General features: G+C 42.2%; 1 protein-coding gene across 1 annotated transcript in view; it reads left to right on the forward strand.

The window, feature by feature from the left end:
• The window catches only part of ALDH1A2 (aldehyde dehydrogenase 1 family member A2), a 91,397-nt gene that overhangs the window by 73,832 nt on the left and 2,871 nt on the right, over positions 1–14,694 (forward strand). Inside the window, exons 7-11 of the mRNA XM_011363477.2 lie at positions 5,335–5,437; positions 7,117–7,301; positions 8,632–8,796; positions 9,448–9,605; positions 9,928–10,002. Of these exons, the coding sequence (XP_011361779.1) occupies positions 5,335–5,437; positions 7,117–7,301; positions 8,632–8,796; positions 9,448–9,605; positions 9,928–10,002 (686 nt within the window). The remainder of the gene's footprint in view (positions 1–5,334; positions 5,438–7,116; positions 7,302–8,631; positions 8,797–9,447; positions 9,606–9,927; positions 10,003–14,694) is intronic.

The raw sequence follows: 14,694 nt of genomic DNA on the forward strand, positions 1-14,694 counted from the left end.
GGCAGAAGTAGGTCTGAAGAAATGAGTTTATCAAGTAAGCAGGGTGAGGAAAGGCACTGCAGGCAGACAAAACGACTTATACAAAGACACAGAGGCATATTCTCGGAAGGGCAAGTGGTTACATGTGGCTGGAGTGGTGGGTGTGTGGTGGCAGGAATGGTAGGAAAGAGACTGGAAATGTAGCCAGTGGCTCTCTTGGTTTTCAAAGTCTGAATTTCACAAGTAAAGTTTTGAAATTACTATTATCACTTAAATTAGAGGAACTGCTGATATGCCTTGGTCCTATTACTTTCTGGTGGAAATCTGAGCAGATTCATTTGGCCTATTATTTCTGGATATTTCAGAAAGACAAGAAATACCGAATTACGTACAGTTTGGGGATCACTATTTCCATCACAGTCAGAACCAGTGAATACGACGATGAAAATTAAATAGAGGAGGAAAGAAGCATAGAGTCAATCTGTCTGGGGTTTAAAAAATAAAAATATATCGCAGAAAGAAAGCATCTTCAACCAGTTTATTGAGATCTTGACTAGAAATTTTTCCATTTAAAAAAAATGTGAGATACTTCTGAGAAAGAATCTACCCTAATATGTGTAGTTCGCTAATCAATAAAAGAAAAAGAAATATCTCTGGGAAGGAACTTATCCCAATATGGGTTAATAACTAATAATAAAAAGACAAATTTTACCTAACTTTAGAAACTCTGTTCAGGGAGCAACAACCTTGAATAAAAGGGCATGGAAAGCCGTCCATATTCTCTTCCATCCTGTATAATATTATTTTCCATGCAAAGTGCCAGGTTGCATTTCTTATTCTGCTGCATTGCTGTGAACATGGTTCTGGTACATTGTGGCTCATCCAGGGATACTCCTGTTATAAATTTTGAAGACTATTCAAAACCAGGATGGGAGTCAGAGTTGATCTGTGCCAACATTTCTGCTGAGAATTAGCCCAGTTCCATTACACATGGGGGAGCCCCCAATTTTCTGCTTTTGCCTGTTTGGGGTACATAGATCCAGCTGAGAGATTCTGCAGGGCGTGCAAAGTTGAGAAACCACATGATAGGAACTCTATCACTTACTCTTTCATAATGACCTATATGCGGGAGACTAAAAAAAGATCAGATTTTTCCACCATTCAGTGCAACTGTGAAGCTTCTACGAAAAACTGCTTCTGCTCCATGAGGCTCGCAGAATGCAGACAAATTGAGGAGGGTCTCTCAAATTGAGCAGGGGCTCCAAGAGCCTTGTATGTCCTTTTTAACTCTTTTTTAATAAACTGGGTTACTAAGGGACAGATTAACTGCTTGGCTTGTGCCTTCATTCATCAGATGAAGAAACTGAGGCCCAAGGTAGTAAAGTGGCTTTTTCAAACTGAAGGTGAGTTGGGAGCCAAGCCAGAGTGTGTAGGACCCAGGTCTTCTGACTCCTAATGGCCAAACTGTGGTCCCTAAACCTGAGCATGGTGATAATTAGCTAGATTGTCATAGATACGGCAGGAGGTCTAATAAGAGTATATTGTGAAATCTTTGCTGATTGGAAAAAGTAATGGTGAACTCAAAATTTTGTCTCTGTGCCTTTATTCTATTTAATCTATAGTCACATACAAGACTTAGTTTCTCAAACTATATGTTTGTCTGTTTTATCTTACAGATTGCCTATTTCATCAGAATAGAGCTTATTTTAATGAAGTTCATCCCTATTGACTGGGCTTTTAACCACTCAGAAGATCTGAGTGTCCTTGCATCTTCATTTAATCTCACCATGTACTTCTACCTTCTGATCCTATATTAAGGGGTTCAGTTTGACCAGTGTAGCACATACTCCCCAAGGAACCCTACTTATTATTTTCCCATCTGAGATAGGCCAGTAAATCCCCAGGCCTTCGTTTAATGTCTAGATTGTGTTCGTTTTAGCTTTTCTAACCCCATAGATTTTTATTTAGGTTTGCATGAGATTTGTACAAGTAATATTTTGCATTTATTTGCGCAGGACCTATCATATTTTATAAACAGACATGGAGTCAGTGCTCACTTGAACTCATTGTTTTTAAACATTACTCCTTCCTATTAAGAATCCCCTGCTTTGGAATTGCATCTGTTCTCCTTCCCATCCCCACATTCCCCTTTATGGTAACGATAATGAGTAGTGCCTCCCATTTGGGGTCACTTAACCTTGTTCCACTTACAGGGAGAATTCATGAGTAGTAATATATTCTCCAAAGAGAATCTGACCTGGAAACTGAGAGTGTCACGGGAAGGCATATGATGCTCGATCCCATAACTAATGAAGGTTGTTGCATCCTAGCCCAGTTCTATGGGTAAAGCCCAGAGTGGTCTGACTCTGAGTTAGAACAAAGTGCTACAGAACCATAAATTCATCTGTTTAGATCTAATATTAAATCAGACCCAAATTTTCCTCTAAGTGGACTGCAAAGCTACACTTACTGAGCACCTGCTAGGTTTACGTGGGCGTCTCTTAGCTGTGAGTTTTTTTGTCGGGAAGAGACTGTGCCTAATATTGCACCTGGCACATGACAGGAGAGCCAGGAATATGTGTTACATGAAGGAGATTGGTGAAAACTGGGATTTTTCAGAGTGTCCTGTCCTGAGGCCCCTCCAGATGGAAGTGGTTCTCCTGGGGCTTAACACATCCAGTTCTTTCTTGAGGCTCGGCTGCAATTTGACCTTCTTCCAAAGATGAAGAGGAAAGACATTATTCATCTGAGATTTGCCTTGCAGTGTTTAGCACAAATTTGGTTTCTAAGGAAAGGCTGGCAAAGCATTGATGCAGGAAAAATTATTCTTTGGTATTCTTCTCTGATGACCATAGATTGAGCAAGATTTTTGTATAGTTACTGTAGCCATGAAAATAATCACTGAGCAACATTACTCTTTGATGAAGGCCAGGGAGGAAGGCTAACAGAAATGTAATGCCAGTCGTCCAGCCCTCTCTCTACCTCCTCCAAACATTTATTCAGTGTTTTAAAATCCATGATTTCTCCTTGCTTTTGCTTGGTTTTTAAATGTCAGTCTGAAGGCAGAATGTATTTTTAACTGATTTGTGATCATAATTTGTGTCTATAAAAGGTAATATTCCTATTCACTTTCAAATCAATTTGCAGTTTGAAGATGAGGTTTTGGTGATATAAGACACACGTTAGGTGCTTAGTAAATGCAGAAAGGAAAGGCAGAAAGCTGGGAGGGAGGATGGGAAGGAGAGGAAGTGAGCCCACACTTGGGCCCTGGATTCAGCCTGCACAGAGTCCCTCAGATTCTGCCAGGAACCAGCCGAGTAACCTGATAACATCCATTGACTTCTAACTCTTGAGTTTGCTCACCTTTAAAATGAGATGGTATCTAACCAATGTGCTGTATACTTGAAGCTAATAAAAGTTTTAAAAAATGAGATAGTATCTACTTCTGGGGAGTTTTGAGAGGCTTAAGTGGTGAATGCATGGAAACGTCTGACACAGACCAACTCAATAAATGTTAGTTTTTGAATATAATGACTAATAATGTTCATGACTTCCAGCGATCATCTTCTTTGAGATAACATTTCCCTGCTTATCTTTCTGGACTTTAAAATGAGTCCCTGTGAATTAATACATTTTCCTCAGGGCAGAGAGAGCCACGCACACTACAATTCCTCAGAACAGACAGCAGTCACAGACGACAGCCTTCTCAGGGATGCCCCGCGGTGCTGTCGCCCACCTGCCCTTAGGTGCGAGTTTCCCCTCTCTCGCTAGGGGTCTCAGGCTTCAGTCATAATTCTCACCTGACTGATGTTCTCTTGTCTGAACAAAGGGCCAGATTCTTCTTTCCTTTGTGTACATGTATTTTCTTCTTGAAGAAGAGAGAATGTTTGCCTGCAAATGGGGTCTTTATTAGCCCGTCTTCCCAGGGAGTTTATCTTGTGGTAGAAGAGAGACCAGCTAGCAAGGCAGAAAGGGGCAATCTGGCCGACTTCTGCCTGTTCATCTTTAAGGCCAGATGTCGGTGTTTCTTAACTCACTGGTAAGTAACATTGTTCTGCAAACTAGGAGACTCTAATTTTACCTCTCTCAGTGACATCGCAATTTTTTCCTCAAGGTTAAGTTTCCTCAGAATGAGGATATATCTTTTAAAATTTTTTGCCATGAGGTAGAGTAATAATAAAGCCTCAAAGCATTTAATCCAGCTAATGAGTAATATTGGAAACTAGAGGGAATTCAGAGAACCAGTTTCCCCAGTGTCTTCCTGAACCAGTTGGTAGGCATAGACAGTTTGGGACGTGTGAGCAGAGACTGCTGTGGGTCTAGCAGTAGCTCCCCTTACGGTCACCTCCCTTTTTCTGCACTGAAAATGGAGTAAGATGGGCTCCAGCTTCTCACACCTGCGCGTGCTTAACAGGTGTAGGCACTTACTATGTGCCAGGCCAGGTTCCAAGGGCCACATGTCTTAAATCACTTAATCCTCAGGACAACTAAATTCTGAGGTAGATCTTGTTTTTAGCTTCATTTACAGAGGAGGGAACCGAGGCTCAGTTAAATAAATTTCCCAAGGTCAAACAGTTGGTAAGTGATAGAATCGGTTAAAAAAAAAAAAAAATCCAGGCTCCAGAGTACCCCCATGACTCTACACTGCTTGAGGAATTATTCATCCTTTTTGAGGATCTCAACAAGGGGCTGGACGAGTCAAATGTAAATTCAACATTTCTCTTCTGCAGGGTTTAAAAACACTTAATTTTTGGTAAGATCCAGGCGCAAGTAGCATTTTTCCTCTCAACAAGAGCAAACTGCCCATATGAGCTATAGTACATCTTGTCATTTTTCCTAAAGTGACCTCTGCTTTCCAGTAGAACAGTACTCTGTTACCGGTCAGGTTCTGCAGAAGAAGTCCTGAGGTGGAGTTTGGCATGCAGATTATTTATTAAGGATCCCTGCCGAAGGGGAATGGACACGGGAAGTCGAATTGCAGTGCAGGCCTGACAGCCTCAAACCAACCATATGTGGCCTACTGGCACGCATGTGGTCTTTCAGAATTGTCCTGTGGTGGGCTGAAAAGGCGTGGCCTTTATATCCCTGCCACCATCAGTCAGTAGATGTGGGACATCCCGGGGAGGGGATTGCCTTTGTCAAGAGAGCTCTTTTAGGCTGAGGCAGACTCTGAAGGAGCTGACAGCATTCCTCGTCACTGAGGCAATGTCATATCTTGCTCATACAGGTTGACCACCTGAGCTATTCCTGTGTCATCCAATGGGCTGCATGCCACTGTTGCCCAGAGCTGGCTTTGGCCACTGATCATCTCAACTGTGTGGTGTGTAAAACCTATCTCCATTTCCTTTCTTTCAGGTTGGAAAGCTTATCCAAGAAGCAGCTGGAAGAAGTAATTTGAAGAGAGTAACTCTGGAACTTGGAGGGAAAAGTCCCAATATTATTTTTGCAGATGCTGATTGTAAGTCAGTCATAGATCTCATACGTGCCCTGGCACACTGCCCTTCAGTGCTCTCTCATATCTCCACTTTTGATAGGACACTAAGAAAAAGATCTTTGAAGCTAAGGGGCATTCATAAAGAATCTGGATCCTTTCTTCTAAGTAGAAAATAGTTTAATATTGGGAAAGAGCACTTATCAATTGGCAACTGACTAGTTTGTTTTCTAGACACCAATAAGCCATTTTGACTCTGTGATATAGAATAGGGTAGAAGAGGTAAAATAAAGTCTTGGTCAGTGCTGGATAGTGGAATGCTCTAAGGCTCTGAACACTTGAAATATAGTCTCTGCCTAGAATCAAGAAATCCGAAACTTCTCAAGAGTGTCTGGTGGCTTTGTAGATCATTAAAAAAATTCTTCACTAGCTCTGCCAACATTTTCCCAAACCCACAACCCCTTCTCTGTTAACTCGTCCCAGCCCCTTTCTGTTGCTCCCATGACTTTCAGTCAGGATGACAACACACTATGATCAGTTCTGTATGAATAGACCTTAATCGAAGGTGATTATGCCCTGGTGGTAGGATTTCATGGAAGCTTGGAGCAGTAACCTAGGAAACCCCATGTCTCCAGGCAGGACGCTGTCCAGTTCACTCTGCACAGGTGTGGTCTCTGTTTTTAAAAACTTTCCAGGGAATGAAATTCCAAAATCTATTCCAGTCATCCTTTTTCTTCTTTACATCCTGGTAGGCAGAGCTGCTTCCCCATTTCACCACTGGCAAGAAGAGAAAGCAGGTTGCCTTAATTTCAGCCCCAGTTTGGGATTCACAGAGTTCAGCTTCAGCTTTACATTAGTTGTCAAGGGGATCAGAATTCTTATACCTAAATTCCTCTTGAGGAGTAGGTACTTCATTGACATGGCATTGATTGATAGATTCAGTGAGTCATTTAGCAACTAGCACACACCAGATTTATTAATACTATCTTGAAGTATAAGAAATAAAAATGAAAGGATTATCATATGCTATTATACAATTACATGTAAATATAAAGGAAATTTAGCGTCTTCAGAGAAGATCCATTGTTATAGCTTAATTCACCAAAATACTAATTAAACATAACAGCTACAAGACCCTATAGAATAGGGGTTGCAGACTGGCAGTCACAGGCCAAATGCAGAGTATAACTACGTTTACCTGTCTAGATATTATACAGTGCTTAAAAAAACTTAAATCTGCGCATTAAAAATATTTATATTTCTGTTTTTTCTTAAAATTGGAAACCTGGCAACCGTGGGCTCATGCATAGCAACGGCCAAATGTAGTGGCTTTCCTTCTGAGTCTCCCTCACATTGTTTTACTACCTGGCAGATTCATACCATTACATCATCTGCCCAGCCCCTTTGGGCATTGGGGTTTGAGACTCCTGTTACAGATGATGTGGTCCAAACCTTCTGTTTTACAGAAGAAGAAGGGGACTCAGAGAAGTGAAGGTGTCCAAGTTAACACAGCAAATAACATCAGAGTCTAGTTAGAACTAAGTTGCGTTCTCAATCCAGTGCTTTTTACTGCTCTACTCACTGTTCATCTCTGTGGTGAACATGACATTATACTTGGGGCTTTGGAGAGGAGAGGGAGGTGACTCCATAGACTGGCCCCTCCGCAGGTGAAGCAATGTTGAGAACATGGCTGTTTCCTCTCGTAGTGGACTACGCCGTGGAGCAGGCTCACCAGGGTGTGTTCTTCAACCAAGGCCAGTGCTGCACTGCGGGGTCTCGCATCTTCGTGGAGGAGTCCATCTATGAGGAGTTTGTGAGAAGAAGCGTGGAACGGGCCAAGAGGCGCATAGTGGGGAGTCCCTTTGACCCCACCACTGAGCAGGGACCCCAGGTAGAGAAATCCTAAACACTCCCTTTCTTTCTTTACTTAAGCACATAGACTGGACACACTAGTGGGACCCAGCAAAGCACCATCTTCTTTTTCCTGCTGCCTCCTTACTCTTCCACCTCGTCTTCATGGCTGGGAATGTAGCCAGTGAGGCGTCCCTTATGACAGGATACCCTGAACTTTGGGAGTGAATTGGAGTCTCTACTCTAAAGAAAGACATAGGTGTGGTAAGATGGATCTTGACATTAGAACCCAGTCCCAGTCCTAACCATTGGTCTTCAAACATCCCTACAAATGCCACAGTCAAGGAAGCTGGGCATCTCTTGTTCCCAGATGCCATCGATTCTTTTTCCAGCTGCAAAGGATTCTCTCCACCAACCTGACCTACTTCGGGGAAATCATTTGTAGATTGTGACTGTGTAGGAAGTGAAAGGCTATCTACATTCCCCTCCACCATATGGCTGTCTCTTTCTCTGAATGCTTCACGCACACTGGTGGGATGGGGAAGGGCCGCAAAGGTCCCTGCGGCCCGCGCTCTTCAGCACTGCAGCTTCTCCACGATCGTCAGCACATATTTCCCGATGAAATTCTGGTTTTAACCTGTAGATAGAATCTGAGAATTTTTAAAGGACCAGATCCCATCCGGATCACAAAGCATGGGTTTTCCTAATAAGAAACAACACCTCCTAGGTTTGGGGGCTGTTTGAGAGAAGATTGATGTTCTAGCTGAGCATTTTCAAACTCAGGTGAATGTAGGTTTTTCTATTATTTACCATAACTGAGTGATAACTCTATAACTTTTGGGATGCAAGGCTGACCTTATTTTATGGACTAGGAAGCTAGTTAAACTTAATCTTTTTCTCTAATGATGTAATAGCAGCTCCATTAAAAATTTACCCCAATAAGGATTTGACCTGTAGTAGCACGTAAAGAGGTTATGTGTTAACTCATCTATTATTTTCATCTTTTTAGTATCAGTACAACTTGATAAACTCTTCATTTGGCTATAGAGGTCAGTTTTCCCCCAGACAAGCAATGAACAATCAATTCATCAGTGTTTCCTTTAGAAACATTGCCTAAATCTTCAACTGGCATTTCTGATTCAGCAGTATCATCGGAGCAGTCAATTTATTCGAATTCTCTCTATATTAGATTGAACCATAAAAAATTACCACTTTTCATAGGTCAAAAATATTAAAATAACAACAGTTCCATATGATTTGACTAGGTATGTAGTTTTTAAAAAATCACAAATGAGAGATTCTTGAGAACGTGCTTATTTCCATTTTCTAGAGAACTTTACTTGCAGTCACTGGGTAATTTTTTTCTGTAGATTGATAAGAAACAGTACAACAAGATCCTGGAACTCATCCAAAGTGGCGTGGCCGAGGGTGCCAAGCTGGAATGTGGAGGCAAAGGGCTGGGCCGGAAGGGGTTCTTCATCGAGCCCACGGTGTTCTCCAACGTCACTGATGACATGCGGATTGCCAAGGAGGAGGTACCTAATCAAATACAGGGTTCTAACAACAGCCACACTTCCCCTGGGATGCTTTCCAGAACATTTCTAGTAGACGATAGTAGAGTTTCAGGTCTTTATATTTTATAGACATTGTACAATAGCAATAAATGTGGCTATGAAAGTCTCGGTTTCAAGAAAGAAGTTAAACAAAAAGGCAAGGAAGCTTGCTGGAGGCCCTGTGACAGGCTGTATGATTGCACCATTATTAACCAACAGAATAGTCATGATAGCCAGTCACTGTTTCACCAGGCTGTTAACCAGGAAATGGAAAGCTTCCAAGCTTCTCTACAGTTATGCAGGAGAGGGACCAGTTGCAGATCAGCCAGCCATCCAGAACAGTACTTCCTCAGTTCTGGAGCAGTGCCCGGGGCTCCTGGAGACTCAGCTTTAGTACACACAGTGGAATCGAGTGATGCCAGGGAGGGCGGGGGCATGGGGGTGTTAAACAAACTCTAAGGATAGACTCTTACATAACTATACTCTGAGAAAGTTTGGGATATTTTACAGTTTTGTGCTGCTAAACTGAAACATCATTTAAATAATGAAGGCAGAGAACACTTGCTTTGAAATGTGAAAAGCAGGTGAAGGAATGGCAAAGCAACCATGTTGGGTCAAACTGTTTCGCTGCAGATCTTTGGTCCCGTTCAGGAAATTCTGAGGTTTAAGACTATGGATGAAGTTATTGAAAGAGCCAATAACTCCAACTTTGGACTTGTAGCTGCTGTCTTTACCAATGACATCAACAAGGCCCTCACAGTGTCCTCTGCGATGCAAGCTGGGACTGTTTGGTAAGATCAGAGTCTGTGTCGTCGTTCTGATCATAACACTTCCACTGGTGGTATAGGGGCCTCATAATTCTCCGGAGCCTGGTGAAATACACACGCATCCTCTGGAAGGATGGGGAAGACTGAAGGCAAGCAGACGTCACCCTGAGAGGGGATACATTCTCTACTGGCTAGAGCAGGAAAGCAAAGTGAATCTTAAATTATAAATTGTTCATCTGGAAGAAAGGAAATAAAAAAAAACACTTACAAAAGAAGTATCATGCCAGTGGGATTATTTCTGTGCAAGCAGAATCCACACTAACAGTACTATGTTTTCTTCTTTCAGGATCAATTGTTACAATGCCTTAAATGCCCAGAGCCCCTTTGGGGGATTCAAGATGTCTGGAAATGGGAGAGAAATGTAAGTGTCCAAAGTTGCTGGTGCTGGCAGAGAAACGGATTGCGAATAGCAGCATAGAGGAATACTCACAAAATCATTCTTTTCCTCTCGTCCATTCATTAAACAAACATTTTATTGAGCACATATTACTATAAGCTACGCGCTTTACTATACATGTTACAAAGATGAGTAAACACAATTCTCTTACGTTAGGTGGGAATGGAGAAAAAAATTAATGTCCTAGTGATTCCATGGAATGAAGGCTGATAGGGAAGTATGTCAGACATCTTGTACATACAAGGAAAAATCAATTCCTTTCACCTGACGGGGTCAGAGAAGACTTCGCAGAGGAAATAACATTTCACTTTTTTAGGAGCAGGCATTCCAGGCAGAGGAAACAGCAAGAACAAAGGCTTGAAGGCACATCAAATACAGAACCATCGGGGAGAGAAACAGTTTGGTGTGTTTAAAACAATGGTCACCAACTGACAGCCCAGGGACAGATCTGGCCTGCAGAAATGTTTTGTTTTGCATCACAGCATTTCAGAATCTTTACCTGCTATTCAAAAAGGAAGAGGCTTTACATAAAATCTAGATTACTTGCTTCTTTTCATCCCCCTAGAGCAAAATTGCTTTACCTGTTCAATCGCCATCTTCCCCACCCCTCCCACTGCTGCTGGGGCCTGGATGTTGGTTGTCATTTATTATACACACATCTAATTTACTCACTTAGGTCCCCTCCTCAGTACCTATAGGTCTTTGAGTTTGGGAATACAGGATTAAGGCATAGGATGAATGAGAGGTTTGAACCCATTTTCAAAGGGCTTTCTTTAGAGGGAGCTATGGAGATCCCAAAGTTTTTAAGGCCAAGATTCCTGGCACATAAAGGATGTTTTGGCAAAGGTTACAGGAAGAAGACCCAATAGAAGGAATTTGCAATAACAATAATAGATATCATTAATTAAATGCTTAATTTGTGTATGGCTTTATGCTAACTTTTCTCCAAACATTGTCTCATTTGATTTACACAATGATTCTATGAGATAGAGACACTTTAGATTACAGGTGGTTCAGATGAGGAACTAAGAGTTAAAGGGGTTAAATAGCTTGCCTAAGTCAAATTGCAAGTAAGTGACATATCTGAGATTGAGCCTAGGTTTCAGTGTCTCTAAATGCACTCAGTTCCCATAATATCCAGTCAAAGAAGCGGAGGTGGGGGTGGGGGGCAGGCATAAGAGCTCTACAGGGACAAGATAAGGGGAGAGTCCTGCAATGCTAAGGACCTGAAAAATGAGACTATAGTAGAGGAAAATTAAACTCTAGGGATTTTATTTGCAGGCTTCATATATAAATGCATTTTTTGAGTGATGTTCAGAGAGTGAATGGTAGCCGGGGTCTTCCTGAGCAAATACATAGTTCACAAGCAATCTACTAACAAGTCTTGAAGCATATACAGTGTGCAAAGCATGATACTTGGTCTATGGGGAAGATGCGGCCCATTAAGAAACTTAAAATTTTGATGGATAAATAACATATACAACTTGAAAGAATCAGAAGAATCCCAGAAAAGATAGCTGAGGGAAAGAGGAGTTCAGGGATGGGAGAGATCCTTGTGAGCTGGAGAAATCCAGGAAACGTTTAGATATGATCTAATGTAGGGATTTGAATTGGCCTTTAAAGGAGAGGAACTTTTGGTTAGATGGAGAGGGGAATATTTTTTCAGGGTTGGCGGGCAAAGCAAGGTAGCAGTAGGAGAAGGGTGAGTAAAGCCAGTATGGGAGAAATAGGTATGGTGTTTGGGGAAAGTACAATGAACCCATAACACTAATGCAGAGGGCTTACACGCTTCATACACTTTAGCTGGTCATTTCTAGCCCCTAGCCACTAAATCATAAAGTAGGTATAACTGAGGTGAAGAGCAGAGTTTCTAGAATCACGCTGCTCAGATATGTATCCTGGCTTTAGCACTTAATACCTGTGCAACCTTGGGAAAATTACTTAATCTTACTAAGCTTCAGTTTTCTCATCTATAAAATGGGAATAATTACAGTACCTACACCAAAGGGTAGCTATGAGGATTAAATGTTAGGATTAACTATGCCAAATATCCAACAGAATGTCTGGCAAACCTTCAGAAAATGTTATCTGCTATCGTCATTGTTGATCAAGTACTATAGATGAATGCCATATAGGTGATCCTCCTTTACTTTAATAAACATATTACTTTGGGAGTGTAGCAGAATTTTTCCTAAATCCAGCTAATGTCACCAATTTAAATTCTGTCTCTAGTAATGCCAGGGAGAAACTGCTCTTGCTTGAATCTTTGCTTCTGGCTTTCAGTACCTCTCACTTGCTTTATAGCCAGAACCCATACCCAATCTGGATCTTATTTGCTCAATTATTGGTATTCCTCAGCTTCTATAAAGTCTTCATGTATTCCGGGTATTCTTCTTACCTTGCACATGGCCTTAACTTTCTAGCTCTTACTTGTCAAGCTGCGTTCAACTTGTTATTTTATTTCCTGCTCCTGTGTTTGTGCTCCTCCAGTCTCTGAAAGGTTGGAGCAATCATTGGTTCTTGGAATGCTGCTCGCATTGACTGTTTTGTTATAGATTATTAACAGGGTGAATCATGGGCATAAAATATACTTGTAATAAAGAATCGATGATTGATGGCTCCTAATCCCAGCCTCGCCCTGGACCCTCATCGTGGTCAAGCCTTCTGCCAGGGTTCTTGTGACATTGTCCAGATCCAGTCTGTTCCTATCAGAAACATTCTCCTTACCTAGAAAAATGGTCCAGGAGACCGTTTGGCTGTGTCAGAAACACACGGAACAGTGGCCCAGCATACTGAAGAATAGCTTCTCTTGACTCGTAGCTGCTATAGTGTTTTGCCCTTCCCAGTACGGTTAAAAAATAATTAGGAAACTGTGCTCTTTGATGAGCCTCACTTCATCTTGTCTAAATGATATGCTTCTTTGTCCCCACTTGCCCCCAGAAAATGTTTTCTCTTCCTTAAATGATCTAGAGTGGTAGGAAATGCTTCATATAAAGAACCTTCCCTGTCCTGGCCCCCTACTTTCCCATTTAATACAGTCTTAGAAGCTCCACTTGACCCTGCATGTGGACAGCATTGTTTATGGCCCATAAACTCCATGCAGCTTCGGTCCTTGACATCTCCTTGCCCACCCTTAAGAGGAACAGAGACAGGAAGAATATATAGCGCTTTCTGGAAACAAGCTCCAAGTGGGACTGGGGAGCCTAAGTTCTTCCCAAAGAGCTGTGGAGAGGGCTGCCCTCTACAGGTTACCTGATGGACTGGCCTCTGACTCCAGGGGTCAGAGACTTGGGCTGAGTTTCTCTCAGTTCTGCCTGTCTAGCTAATTACATCTGTTTCATTGTTCCTCAACCTTTTCCTTACTTCCTCATTTAAGCTCCTCTGAGACAAGGGGTCATAGAGCCCAAGCTCTAAAATGTGTGTCACAAACCTAGGGAATAGAAAGCAAACTGTGAACTTCAGCATTTTAAAAATGAAGGACACAAGCTTTGAAGATGAGAAATATTAAGATACTCTAAATGAGGGCTTCTGAAGTCCGTGTGTGTATGTGCGTGTGCATTGTGCATGTGTGCTCATGCATACCATGCACGTGCACAGAAAGTCACCTGCAGTCTGGGGGGAAGGGGCTTGCGAAGCATGCCTATCTGGGAACCCACTCTCAGAGATTCTGATTTAGTAGATCTGGGCTAGGGCCCAGGATCTGCATTTTTAACAAGCTTCTGGAATGATTCTGATGCAGGTGGTTTGGGGACCCTGCTCTAAGAAATGCTGAGGTAAGCCAAAGAAAAAAGCAGGGAAATATACACCCTAAACAGAAACCCCTATTTATTTAGTGAGCGAGTCTGACTGATTTCCCAAAACGGATGTCTGAGAGACACCAGAATCTAACCTCTTATGTGTAGGTATGCCGATTTGGTTCATCTTAAGGAATATAACCTAGTCTGGATGAGAAGCAGGGATACAAACTTTTAAATGTGTCTGTGCCCTGGCACATGGCCCTGCTATGAAGGTGACCACACAGAGAGATTGGGGTGCATCACTAACAATGTATCTGCCTTTTGTGAAGTAGTGGGGTCCTTCCTTGACTGTGGAACTGTATGTACCACAGAGTTAACTAGATTATGTAGAATTTAAGTCGATTTGAGAGAAAAACCTTTGAATGAGATGGCAAAATAGCTGAAGAATCTGAACTTCAAAGTTTTCAGACCTCACAGCAGTGTTTCTCAAAGGGTGGGCCAAATAACCACCCATATCAAAATCTCTAAGGTTCCTTCCCAGACCTACTGAAACAGAATCTTTGGTGGGGGCTGGTCAAGGATCTGCAATTTAAGGCACCTTCAGGGGTGATACTTCAATATGCTGACATTCAGGAACTGCTGCCTGAGAGATGACTGGGTACCAGGAGGAGGGAGTGCCTCATCTGAAGTCATACAGCCAATAATGGAAGAGCTGAGTTGGCACTCCTGTCTGCTGATCCTTAGCTTAGGTATTCATTCTGTGCTCTAAGCATTGCCCTAGGACCTCTCACTGGCTTTCTTTGATGCCTTGAGCCTATGGGTGGTACTTCTTTTAAATGGAAGATTTGAGTCCACTCCTCTGTCTCAGAGCAGTCTGTGTGTGCACCCTGGTGACAGGTGGCTGCCTGGGACCTGGACA

The sequence above is a fragment of the Pteropus vampyrus genome, unplaced genomic scaffold, assembly GCF_000151845.1.
Source record: "Pteropus vampyrus isolate Shadow unplaced genomic scaffold, Pvam_2.0 Scaffold85, whole genome shotgun sequence".
NCBI lineage: Eukaryota > Metazoa > Chordata > Mammalia > Chiroptera > Pteropodidae > Pteropus > Pteropus vampyrus.